The sequence below is a fragment of the Tursiops truncatus genome, chromosome 18 (genome assembly GCF_011762595.2).
Source record: "Tursiops truncatus isolate mTurTru1 chromosome 18, mTurTru1.mat.Y, whole genome shotgun sequence".
Taxonomy (NCBI): Eukaryota; Metazoa; Chordata; class Mammalia; order Artiodactyla; family Delphinidae; genus Tursiops; species Tursiops truncatus.
In genome coordinates this window covers 64,085,677-64,099,500 of record NC_047051.1, presented here as the reverse complement: position 1 = coordinate 64,099,500, position 13,824 = coordinate 64,085,677, and the positions used below count along the sequence as shown (strand labels likewise).

General features: G+C 37.2%; 1 protein-coding gene across 2 annotated transcripts in view; it reads right to left on the bottom strand.

Moving 5' to 3' along the window:
* DNAJC3 (DnaJ heat shock protein family (Hsp40) member C3) overlaps positions 1–13,824 on the bottom strand; it is an 87,952-nt gene that overhangs the window by 49,988 nt on the left and 24,140 nt on the right. For both annotated transcript variants that reach the window (XM_019921063.3, XM_019921064.3), the window contains exons 3-4: positions 9,239–9,363; positions 6,974–7,048 (exon numbers count right to left, since the gene is read on the bottom strand). In XM_019921063.3, coding sequence (XP_019776622.1) covers positions 6,974–7,048; positions 9,239–9,363 — 200 coding nt within the window. The remainder of the gene's footprint in view (positions 1–6,973; positions 7,049–9,238; positions 9,364–13,824) is intronic.

Sequence of the window (13,824 nt, the reverse complement as noted above, 5' to 3'; positions counted from 1 at the left end):
TATACAGTGGAGAAAAGACAGCCTCTTCAATAAGTGGTGCTGGGAAAACTGGACAGCTACATGTAAAAGAATGAAATTAGAACACTCCCTAACACCAAACACAAAAATAAACTCAAAATGGATTAAAGACCTAAATGTAAGGCCAGACACTATAAAACTCTTAGAGGAAAACATAGGCAGAACACTCTATGACATAAATCACAGCAAGATCCTTTTTGACCCACCGCCTAGAGAAATGGAAATAAAAACAAAAATAAACAAATGGGACCTAATGAAACTTAAAAGCTTTTGCACAGCAAAGTAAACAATAAACAAGATGAGAAGACAACCCTCAGAATGGGAGAAAATATTTCCAAATGAGGCAACTGACAAAGGATTAATCTCCAAAATTTACAAGCAGCACATGCAGCTCAATATCAAAAAAACAAACAACCCAATCCAAAAATGGGCAGAAGACCTAAATAGACATTTCTCCAAAGAAGATACACAGACTGCCAACAAACACATGAAAGGATGCTCAGCATCATTAATATTAGAGAAATGCAAATCAAAACTACAACGAGATATCATCTCACACTGGTCAGAATGGCCATCATCAAAAAATCTACAAACAATAAATGCTGGAGAGGGTGTGGAGAAAAGGGAACCTGCTTGCACTGTTGGTGGGAATGTAAATTGATACAGCCACTTGGAGAACAGTATGGAGGTTCCTTAAAAGACTAAAAATAGAACCACCATACGACCCAGCAATCCCACCACTGGGCATATACCCTGAGAAAACCATTATTCAAAAAGAGTCATGTACCACAATGTTCATTGCAGCACTATTTACAACAGCCAGGTCATGGAAGCAACGTAAGTGTCCATCAACAGATGAATGGATAAAGAAGATGTGGCACATATACACAACGGAATATTACTGAGCCATAAAAAGAAATGAAATTGAGTTATTTGTAGTGAGGTGGATGGACCTAGTGTCTGTCATAGAGAGTGAAGTAAGTCAGAAAGAGAAAAACAAATACCGTATGCTAACACATATATACGGAATCTAAGGGAAAAAAAAAAAAGGTCATGAAGAACCTAGGGGCAAGACGGGAATAAAGACGCAGACCTACTACAGAATGGACTTCAGGATATGCGGGGGGAAAGGGTAAGCTGGGACGAAGTGAGAGAGTGGCATGAACATATATACACTACCATATGTAAAATAGATAGCTAGTGGAAAGCAGCCGCATAGCACAGGGAGATCAGCTCGGTGCTTTGTGACCACCTAGAGGGGTGGGATAGGGAGGGTGGGAGGGAGGGAGATGCAAGAGCGAAGAGATATGGGGATATATGTATATGTATAGCTGATTCACTTTGTTATCCAGCAGAAACTAACAAACCATTGTAAAGCAATTATACTTCAATAAAGATATTAAAAATAAATAAATAAAATAAAACAGATAACTAATGAGAACCTACTGTATAGCACAGGCAACTGTACTAAGTGCTCTGTGGTGACCTAAATAGGATGGAAATCCAAAAAAGAGGGGATATATGTATAGCTGATTCACTTTGCTGTACAGTATAAACACAACACTGTAAAGCAACTATACTGCAATAAAAATGTAAAATAAAACAAAAAAACAAAATGTGGTGTGCAGATATACATACATACACGCACACACACACAATGGAATATTACTCAGCCATAAAAAGAATGAAATAATGCCATCGGCAGCCACATGGATGGACCTAGAGGTTATCATACCAAGTGAAGTCAGAGAGAGAAAGACAAATATCATATGATACCACTTACATGTGGAATCTAAAAAAATGATACAAATGAACTTATTTAGAAGACAGAAATAGACTCACAGACATAGAAAACAAACTTATAGCTACCAAAGGGGATAGCGGTGGGAGGGGGGGATAAATTAGGAGTTTGGTATTCACATATACACACTACTATACATAAAACAGATAGACAACAAGGACCTACTGTATAGCACAGGGAACTATTTTCAATATCTTGTAATAATTTATAATGGAAAAGAATCTGAAAAAGAATAGATTTTACACATGTATAACTTAATCAACTTTGCTGTACAACTGAAACTAACATAATTTTGTAAATTAACTGTACTTCAATTATAAAGATGGTTATAAAAAAACAAAAACCCTGTAATAACTATGGGATGGGGACTTGAAAGAGGTAAGTTGCCCTCTAATCTACTCTACTCTAATCTAAATACACCCCTAATTTGGTACCTCAAGTGAAAACAGCAGGTTGTTTGACTTCTGAGATGCACCCCCCCTGGAATTTATTCCTTTGTGTCATCCCCTCCCCTAGAGTATGGGATAGAGCTGGTAACTCCTTTTAACAAACAGAACATGACAAAGGTGACAGGATGTCACTTCCCTGATTATGTACAAAACACTGTGACTTCCATCTTGCTGGCATTCTGTCTCTTGCTGGTAATCTCTCGCCTTCTCACTTGCTCACTTTGATGATGCAAGCCTGCCAGGTAGTGAGATGCTTTATGGAGAGGCCCAGGTAAGAAAGAATCGAGGGAAGCCTCTGGTCAATAGCTTGGAAGAAACCAAAGTCAGTCTAACAGCTCAAGAGGAACCAGCAGTGACCAGGCAGAGACCCAGCCCCCTCCTCAGGGGACTCTCACTCACACACATTTCCAAAGCACAAATGACCAATAAAGCTGATGCTCTTAAAAAAAAAAAAAACTCATCCTGCCAACAACCAAGTGAGTTTGGAAGCAATTCCTTCACCAACTAAGCCTTCAGATAACACTACAGCCCCATCTGGCACTTTGTAGCCTGTGAGAGATGCTAGAGCAGAGGACCCAACTAACCCTGTCCAAATTCCTGACCCCATGAACTGTGAGATCATAAATGCATGCTCTTCCTCCTTTAGGAAAGCCCTTTTTGACCCCAGACCCCCAACTCCCAGCTCAGTTAGGTAACTCTACTGGTATGTTCCCACAGGCTCAATCATAGTACTTATCATACGCTATCCTAAGAGACTAGTTTTCTTTGTCAGCAACCCTCTAACCCTACCGCTCTGACTTGCAAATATGCACTAAAACACTCACTGAACTAAGAAATGACCGTAGGCACTGGTTACAGGAGTCACTGATAGCTTGAAGACAAACTAAACCATCTAAGATCCTTTCCAGGACTACGACAACCAGTATGGACCTGAGGCAACCCTGTTTACAGGAGACCCTCTGGCAGCAGAGTAACCTGTACACTTAACAAATATGAAATTCTCATTGTAGCTCAGAAAGAGATTAAGCATATTCAAACTTCTATTCCAAGGTGTAAAATCTGTAACTGAATGTAGCTACCTGACTGTATATTGTTATTAGTAAGATGAAATCTTTATGGACTTTATAGACTGGTAAACTCTCTTAAATACCACAAAAAGCTCACTTAAGAACATAGAAAGAAAATAAATTATATATCATCTATATTCACAGATCATCAAAAAATAAAATATAAGAATTCTTTAATTGGCAAAGATAAAATATAGTCATAATATAAAATTTATCTTTTCAAACCATTTTATGGTACCAAACAATAAAGATTGGACCATGTCATCTCTTCAATTTCTATGCTTCACAATGAGGAAAATGAGGTCCTCAGAAGGTAAGAACTTCCCAAGGTCACTTTACAGTTCTCCTCCAAGAGGTAACGGATATTATCAGTTGCTTGCATATCTTTCCAAAGGCTTTTATCAATATACAAGCAAATACACATGTTTTCTCACTCTTTCTAATGCAAATATCAACAAATGTTCTACACCATGCAGAACATATACACACATTTCAGACCTGTGCCTACATTCCATAGGAATAGCCTGCAAACGATGCATACTGTGAAAAATTAATAAACAGATCCTCAAAGCCAAGGAAGAAGAGCCTAAGGCTTCAGGAGCCAGTTTACTTTTCTTTAATCATTTGTGTGCCTCAGTTAATCTTAAAATCTTATTTTGCAGAGAAACAATTTTAGGCTTCTGATAACATTAGGAAGCCTCAAAATACCAACTGAAATAGGCATTCCTTTCATTTCTGGATTTCAAAAGTTCTCCATAATGGCCACTGGTATTCTAAACGGTCTTTAGTCAGGTTGGTCCATTTTGTTAGAAATGCACATGAGGAAGGACCATAGTTTTTAAACATGGGGGGGCCCTCAAAATATTTGTGTATTGGGATCCCATTTCTCAGAGATTTTTTTCCTAGAGTAAAGGAACAATTTTCAAACAGCTTAAACAGTTTACAGCTCAAACAGCTCAATTCAGACAGCTTGCAAGCTAATACCAGCCAATTCTAAGGAGATAGCTTGGTGTAGCTTGGTGTTGGAAGAGACAGACCAAAGGCTTTTTCCATCCAGTTTCCAGAGAACAGCCCCTATTCCAAAGCAATGGGCCGATCGCTAAACTGGTTCAGGAGAAACTGCCCCTGTCTCCGAAGGAATGCGCGGAAGGCTAGCCAGCTTCAATAAAACAGTCTGATCTGAAAATCAGACCAAAATGCCAAATGAGTACTCTCATACAGAGCAAGGCCTTAACCGGTAAGACGAAACCTTAAAATAGATCCCAAATAAAGCCTGGAGAGCTTCAAATGCAAAGAGGGCATGAGCTGGGATCAATGAGAAAGATGTACCTTCAAATTCCAGGGTCAGTGAGAAAAGCAGTGAGCAACAATGAGCTCATTTATGGATAATGCACCTGTTTGCTTGCCAGCTCTGGAGCCACTGGGAGTCTTCTCTGATCCCAAAATGTTGACCTAAAACAAATAGATTGCCAAATATTTCTCCAGCAAAGTTGTATTTATTCGGGATCAGCAAAGAACTGCAGTTTGGGGTCTGCGACCATGGCAAGCTATGTGCAACTCCCCAGACAGCAAGGGAAGGAGAGCACTTTTATAGAGGGGAAAAGAAAGTTGGGAGGGCTGTAGTAAACAGAGTCCGTGGCTTTTCATTCACTGAGTCCTTGCCAGGAAAGGAGAGGAAATAACCCAAATGTCTATCAACTGATGAACAGATGAATAAAATGCATCACACACATACCATGCAATACTCAGCAATTAAAAGAAATAGCTAAGTGATATATAATGCAACAGTCTGCGTGAATCTCCAGGGAATTATGCTGAATAAGAAAATTCCAAAAGGTTACATAACATTTGAGACCACATATGTAACATTTTTCAAACGTCAAACTTTAAGAAACAAGTAACAAATTAGTGGTTGCCAGGCGTTATGAATGAGGGGCTGAAGCAGTATGGGAGGGGAGTGGGTGTGGTTATAAAAGGGCAACAGAAGGGATCCTTGTGGCAAGAGGACTGTTCAGTATCTTGACTGTGGTGATGGATACAGGAAAAAGTGTATAGAATTAAATACATATAGAGAAATGAATATTAGTAAGACTGAGGAATCTGAATAGACTGGTAGATTATATCAATGTCAATATCCAGGCCGTAATGCCATAATATAGTTTTAAAAGATGTTATCATTGGGAGAAACTGGGTAGTGAGTAAAGGGTACACAGGACCTCTATGTATTATTAATTACAATTACATGGGCATCTACAATTATCTCAATAAAGATTTCAAGTAAAAGGAAAATATCATTCAATACAGATGCACATTCTCATGGAAGAATCCTATAACAATAATAGCAAGGGTGGTTTTAAGAACACACTAGCAGAAGCACGACTCTCAGAGGACAATCAAAAGTGTAAAGTTTCATGAAAGTCCCCTTCTTATCTCCGAGAGGTTTTAATATTGATGACAGAAAAGACATTAACTCAAGACATATCCACACTTTTCCAAAAGGATATATTCAATACTCAGTAAGGACTAATTTGTGATAAAGCTTTATTCTAAATTGTGGTATTTCTAAAAGGCTACTCTAGCCTTTGTAACTGGAAAAGAATTCTAAGTAATAGATTTAAGTATTTGTTTAAAAGAAGGAAATACATTCTTATGTTTTATCACTCATCCATTTAACAAATTTTTACACGACACTTGCTGGGTACAAAGGACCGAGGCTAGGGAAAGGTCACTCCAGCACTTTACCTCCCCATCACCTGTCCTTCAGCCTCCTCTCTAACACGTTCCCACGTAGCAAGGTAGATTAGATAAACAGAAAATGACATCGAACTTTATTAAGACCATGAGATAGTTTCTGATTCAATACAGTTAACTTCTAATGTATTCTGGATTTGTCTGCACCTGTCTGAATATTATGACAAAGGTTATGAAAACATTAAAAATTTTAGTTTTATTTTCATAGTGGTTATCATCACGGTAACTAAGCATTTTGATAAACTACAAAAATGCAAATAATGAACAATGGGAGATACATATATATATATATACATAGACATACCCTTTCTAGACCTCCAGAATCAAATCCATGTGGAACAAAAAAGCAGGTCTTAAAACAAGTCCCATGAGGGCATAAAGACATTAGCTAGCTGTCTCTCTTCAAATCCTTTTTCAGGATATAACCCCTTCAATTACATGTAATCTCTAACACTTCCCCCAACAAACCCAAAACACTATACTTTTTAAAGTAGTCATGTGGGTGACTGCAAAATTTCCTCTTAAGATCTGTTTCATTATTCCTTTCAAATCAAATAAAGGGTTTCCCAGGTCACCCAGGCAACTTTTAGAATAGCTCAGCTGACATCTTTAGATTCTCATGGAGGACAAGGCAGAACATGAGCTATATAAACTGAGTTAGGGTTACTTATCTATTCCATACACTTTACCTTCCATCTGTTAAAATGATTCTTTGATGGCAGCCACTAAATATTAATTCAGGAACTATGGATCTTACACACATAAATCCAATGATTTTCCCTTTCAGGTATAAAATGATTATTAAATGTCTTAATATAAAAAAATAAGTTCAGTATGTTCACTCAAAATATCTTCACAGAGCCATAAACAAATTGAACTTAACTTACCACTTTTTTAAAATCATCTTCTGCTTCATCAAGTTTTCCTTGTTTGAGTAACAAGTGACCTCTCTGTAATCTTGCCTAGAAAAACAAAAAAAAGTATACTGAGTACTATGAATTTCTAAATTTTCTTTAAACACAAAGAATAAAACTAAATAAGCTAATGAAATATTAATGAAATATTAAATTTTCCTATGCCCATTTGACTTCACACTCTGAGAATAATTCCTGGAACCAATGAATGTGTATAAATTTTGTTAAAGTATGCTTCCTTTAAATATACATTTTACTATATCTCAAAAAAAAAAAGAAAACGTGTCCTCACAAAATCTTGGACATAAATGTTCATAGCAATAGCCAAAAAGTAGAAACAAACCAAATGCCCATCAACTAATAAATCAATAAGCAAATGTGATATGTCCATACAATGGAATATCATTCAGCCATAAAAAGGAATGAACTACTGACACATACTACAATATGGATGAAACTTGAAAACATTATGCTAAGTGAAAGAAGTCAGACACAAAAGGCGACATATTGTATGATTTCGTTTATATGAAATATCCAAGTCAGACAAATCCATAGAGACAGAAGGTGCCAGGGGCTAAGACAGAAATGGGAGGTGACTCCTAATGGGTACAGGGTTTCTTTGGGTGGGGGGTGATAAAAACACTCTGGAACTAGATAATGACGATGTTTGCAGAACCTTGTGAATATAATAAAAACTGCTGAATTGCACACTTTAAAAAAGGGTGAGGGGACTTCCCCGGTGGCGCAGTGGACAAGACTCCGCGCTCCCAATGCAGGGGGCCCAGGTTCGAACCCTGGTCGGAGAACTAGATCCCATACGCATGCCGCAACTAAGAGTTAACATGCCGCAACTAAAGAGCATGCCTGCCGCAACCAAGGAGCCCACCTGCCGCAACTAAGGAACCCACATGCCCCAACTAAGGAGCCCACGTGCCCCAACTAAGGAGCTGGTGAGCCACAACTAAGACCTGATGCAACCAAATAAATAAATATTAAAAAATGGTCACATTCTTTAAAAAAAAAAGGGTGAATTTGATGATATGTGAGTTATATCTCACTTAAAAAGTACTTTAAGCCAGCATGATAACTTTTTACCACTATAATAAAAGTTGTTATAATTTGGGACTCTACCAATCAAAGGACTAGAAATAGTTTTTTTTTTTATTAACTCTTAATGCACATATTTATTCCACTATAACCAGGATAACAATGCCTCTTCCTTTTAACATCCATCAATCATCTCTGATATTCCTCTTCTAATGCGCATAATCCCATCTCTCCCAAGAATACCAACTCTCTGATGATCAATGTCTACCATAAGACAGAAACCACACCAATATTCTACTAAAACTTATATATTACTTTTACAGTACTTAAAAACTTCCCTAATCCTCTGTAAAATGCATCAACACACATAAAAAGCAAGATTAAAGCCACTTCAACTAGCTAATAAGTACTATAATACTAGGAAAATGAGGTACTTAACCTCTGTGGAAGGTTATGCTTAGCTGGGTAAAGTAATAAAGAAAAAACTGACACTTGTGAATTCCATCTTAAAATAATAGTAATATTTCAAACCAAATGTTCACCCATATCTAATCAATCATCTCGAATACTTTCTGGATTATGGCAGGACATAAACAATAAGTGAATTACCAAATTAATTTTGAAACAATATAATTGGGTCCTATTATTTTAAGCTATTACAGTGACCTGCCAATTGTCAAGATATCCTGTTAGACCGTAAATTCCTCCACTTCTGAAGCTTGAGTGTTGGTTCAGGGCAGGACTCTTGTGTCATTCAGCACTGTACTCTCATCACAAACCACTGCTTAATTAAGCTACACCGTCTTCTTTATTCTTCCCACCACACCCTTAATTGAAACTGTCATCAGCCACCTGACAGCCTCTTAGTTCAACAGTCTCTTAATCAGCTCATTTCTCAGCCTCACATCTTGCCCTACACTCCATCCTCCACACAGATATCCTTCTAAACCACAAGGCTAACATCACTACCAACCTTCTAAAAATCACCTAATGTACCCACTCCCCTGTGCCTCCTTCACACAGGCCTTTGATTCCAGGGACTGAGTTTCTCTTGTTGCCTGGTCCACTACATCAGAGTGGCTTTCTACATCCTCCAGCTATGCCTAGCATGCCAGTCTTCACCTTAAGAAACAAATCACCTCTTCCGAGTTTCCTTAAATTTTCCTTTAAAGAAAATTTAGATGAACTTACTGCAGTGAAATCCATCTTCAATTCAATCACTTTAGTTAAATCAGGAAGTGCTGCTTTTGATTTGCCCATAGCTAAGAAGACAGTAGCTCTCCGATAATAAGCAATATAGTTATCAGGGTCACCATCTGAAAATTAAAATAACAAATATTAACTCTCAGTACTTTATTCAAAAAACCAAGTCATCTGAACAGTATTAGAGTTTGCAATTCTACTAGCAAAGGCATTAAGAAAAGAATTTCTTCATCAATACTGGGTCATTTTGCCTAGCAAGATCACTGCAAATAAATCCAGAACAGGGGCTCAGCAAACTGGTAGCCTCTGAGCCCAAAACAACCCACAGACTTCAAGTTAATATTCTTTAAATTTTTAAAGAGTTGTCAAAAAAATAGAAAAATATGCAAGACACTACGTGGCTGCAACGCCTAAAACATTTATTATCTGGTCCCTTAGGGAAAAAAGTTTGCCTACCTTTGGTCTAGAATATTAACTATATTCAACTCTTAACTTTTATAAGTATCCAATTCTGTTTGCAATTCTGTTTGTCTTTGTTGAAATTTTCTTAAGTGAAATTCTGATTGAGAATATGGACTTTGCACTTACTCACAGGATTTTAGAAAATTACAGACTTCCATTTAAACTGATATACTGAATGTGCAACTGCTCTCTCCCAAACTCCAACTAAAATGGCAGTGAAGAAGTAAAGGTACAGACCATGGGACAAAGGAGAATGGAAGAGAGAGTGAGACCAGAGAGTAAGGCTAGAGTCGTTAACAATATCTGAAGGAAGGAAAGCAGACAGATGAGTTAGGTGCTTGAACTAACTCTACTCTGCTCAGCACCTACAAAATGGGGGAAGGAGTAAATTCAATGAGAAGTAAACCTCATGCTGCCAAACAATCCTTCTAAAAAGCAATATATATACATTTTGTTTTCTTAAAAATTATCTTGACCAAATCGTCATGTACCTTAAAAAAATAAATATTTATGCACACAGATATTCACTACCATAAGATTTACAACTAAAATTCCCTAAAAGTTCTATCCCTGAAGGTCTTATCATTTGTAAAACATTACAGTATGGGAACCTATATGGCAGGATAGTATATAATCACTCAAAATTATGATTTTAAGGAGTTGTTAACGGCATTGAAAACTACCTGAAGTACTGCTGGGGGGAGATAAGGCAGGAAGAGAAAACAGGCTATAAAACCATATATGAAAGAAGATACACAAATGGCCAATAAGCACATGAAAAGATGCTCAACATCACTAATCATTAGGAAAATGCAAATCAAAACCACACTGAGATACCACTTCACACCCATTAGGATAAGAAAGGGGAGAAAAAGAAGACAGAAAGGGAGAAGGAAAGGAAAGAAAGAAAGAGAAAAAGAAAAGGAAAAGAAAGGGAAAGAAGAAGGAGAAAGGGAGAATGGGAGAAAGGAAGGAAGGAAGGAAGGAAGGAAGGGAGGGAGGAAGGGAGGGAGGGAGGGAGGATTAGTAAGAGTGTGGAGAACTTGGAGCCCCTGTGCACTGCTGGAGGGAATGTAAACTGGTGTGGCTGCTGTGAAACACAATACGGAGGCTCCTTACACACTGAACACAGAATCACCCTATGAACCACCAATTCTACTTCTGAGTACACATACCCAAAAGAAATGAAAGCTGACTGCCAAGACATGCAAGCAACCTAAGTGTCCATCAGCAGATTAATGGATAAAGAAGATGTGTATATATATACAATGGGATATTAGCCATAAAAATGAAGGAAATTTTGCCATTTATAGCAACATGGATGGACTTGGAGGGCATTATGCTAAGTGAAATAAGTCAGACGGAAAACGACAAATACTGTATGATATCACTTATATGTGGGATCTAAAAAATGCAACAAACTAGTGAATATAACAAAAAAAAGAAGCAGACGCACAGATATAGAGAACAAGCTAGTGGTTACCAGTGGGGGCGAGGGAAAAGGGGAGGGGCAATATAGGGGTAGGGGATTAAGAGGCACAAAATATCAGGTATAAGTTACAAGGATACATTGTACAATATGAGGAATATAGCCAATATTTTATAACTATAAATGAAGTATAACCTTTAAAAAAAAAGAACTGAAAGCTGGTATTTGTACACCCATATTCACAGTGACATTATTCACAATAGCCCAAAGGTGGAAACAACCTAAATGTCCACCGGTGGATGAGTAGATAAATAAAATGTGGTATACACATACAGTGGAATATATTCAGCCTTAAAAAAGGGATGGAATTCTGATGAATGCTACATTACAGAGGAACCCTGAAGACATCATCCTAAGTGAAATAAGCCAGACACAAAAAGACAAATATTGTACAATTCTACTTCTATGAGGTACCTAGAGTAGTCAAATTTATAGAGACAGAAATTAGAATGGTGGTTGCCAAGGAAGGACCGAGAAGAGACGGGGATCAGAAATGGGGAACAATTGTTTAATGGGTATAGAGCTTCAGTCTGGGATGATGAAAAAGTTCTGGAGATGGATGGTGGTAACAGTTGCACAACGATGTGAATGCACTTAATGCCACTGAACTACATGCTTAAAAATGGTTAAAATGGTAAATTTTGTTATGTATATTTTACTACAATAAAAAAAGCAAAAGAATGAGGCAGTCAGGGGAAAAACAGGACTATTTTTGAAAAAATAAGAGAATTGGGCATTTTAACAATATAAGACTTCTTTTCCTTAAATCTAAAATAAAAAAACAAAAAATCCATATATGTTCCCAGCTAAGCATCACTGAACTTTCTTCCCTGATCAATTTCCCTTGGAAGGTAAGGAAAAAAGAGCAAAGTCAGTAGCCTTTGCTAATGACTTTGTGGGAAATACAGGTTATTTCCCACAAAAATTGTAATTAGCTTGAAGAATGAGTAAGAAACAGAGGAACTATATTTAGCGCATACTAGCCAGATATATAATATTTCTGGTTCAATTCATATTTGATTTAGAATGCGCAATAAATGTAAAATATATGGCACTTGGTCAGCACAACTGGCCATAAGAATGATCTGACATCTAAGAATTAGTGAAACTTACAGTGACTGTGTCTGAAAGCAGAAGGAAATTCACTTCAGGTCAACAGTAGTTACGTGGGCAGAGACTGGATTTTCTTCTTTATATAGTTCATATACATATTCCAAAATGTTTCACAATGAACATGGATTACTTTTATATTCATTAATTTTAAAGAAGTTACCCACTCCTACGCATGTATTCGGAGAAAAACATGGTTCAAAAGGATACAGGCACCCCAATGTTCACTGCAGTGCTGTTTACAATAGCCAAGACGTGGAAGCAACCTAAATGTCCATCGACAGATGAACGGATAAAGAAGATGTGGTACATCTATACAATGGTATATTTCTCAGCCATTAAAAAGGATGAAATAATGCCATTTGCAGCACGATGGATGGACCTAGAGATTATCATACTAAGTGGAGTTAAGTCAGAGAGAGAAAGACAAATACATGATATTGCTTATACAAAGAATCTAAGAAAAAAAAAGAATACAAATGAACTTATTTATGAAACAGAAAGAGACTCATAGTCTTAGAGAACAAACTTATGGTTACCAGGGGGGAGGAGGGGGAGGGATAGATTGGGATTGACATGTACACACTGCTATATTTAAAGCAGATAACCAACAAGGACCTACTGCAAAGCACAGGGAATTCTGCTCAATATTCTGTAATAACCTAAACAGGAAAAGAATTTGAAAACGAATAGATACATGTATCTTTATAACTGAATCACCCTGCTATACACCTTAAACTAACACAACATTGTTAATCAATTATACTCCAATATAAAATAAAAAATTTTAAAAAGGAAAAAAAAAGTTAAGTTCTCCATGACTTATTTACACTAATCGAAGAGTAAGAAATACTAGAAATGACATGATTTAAGGCCTAGAGTTTACACCACACATCTTCATATGTCCAAAACCTACTCCATCTCTGAGGCACAGCTCAAATGACTTTTTTGATTACACATGTGAAAATAAACCTTCCATTACTTCGGTTTCCATAACACTCTATAATATATATCTCCCACAGCACCTAACACTTATCACTACCTCCTGATATCAATTATTTATATGCTTACCTCACTCTAGAAAAAAATACATTCCTTGAGTGAATTTATTTTTCGTGTCTCTATAGCACCTTGTAATCAAATGAAAGGAAATGGAAACAAATTCCTGATAACTCCAACAAGGGACAGTCCCACATCCACTCAACACTGAGACCTGCCAGGAATAAGCCAGGGACCCAGAGAAGTCAGCACAGACATGGCTCTCAAAGAGACGTGCCTCACCAGGACACTCAGATCATCTCCCCCACAAAATGAGCAATGGCATTTTCAAAAACAGGTGTTGCTAATTTTGAATACAGTATGACCCTCTTTCAAGAAAAGAAGAATGCTTATTGCTGGCTTCGGGCATTTTATCAAGAAGGCACCTTCAGCAAAAATTGCAATGGACTTCTATTTGGAAAAAACCTGACCATTTCAGTCTATGTAGAAAAACCTCCAAAGATTAAGTATGACA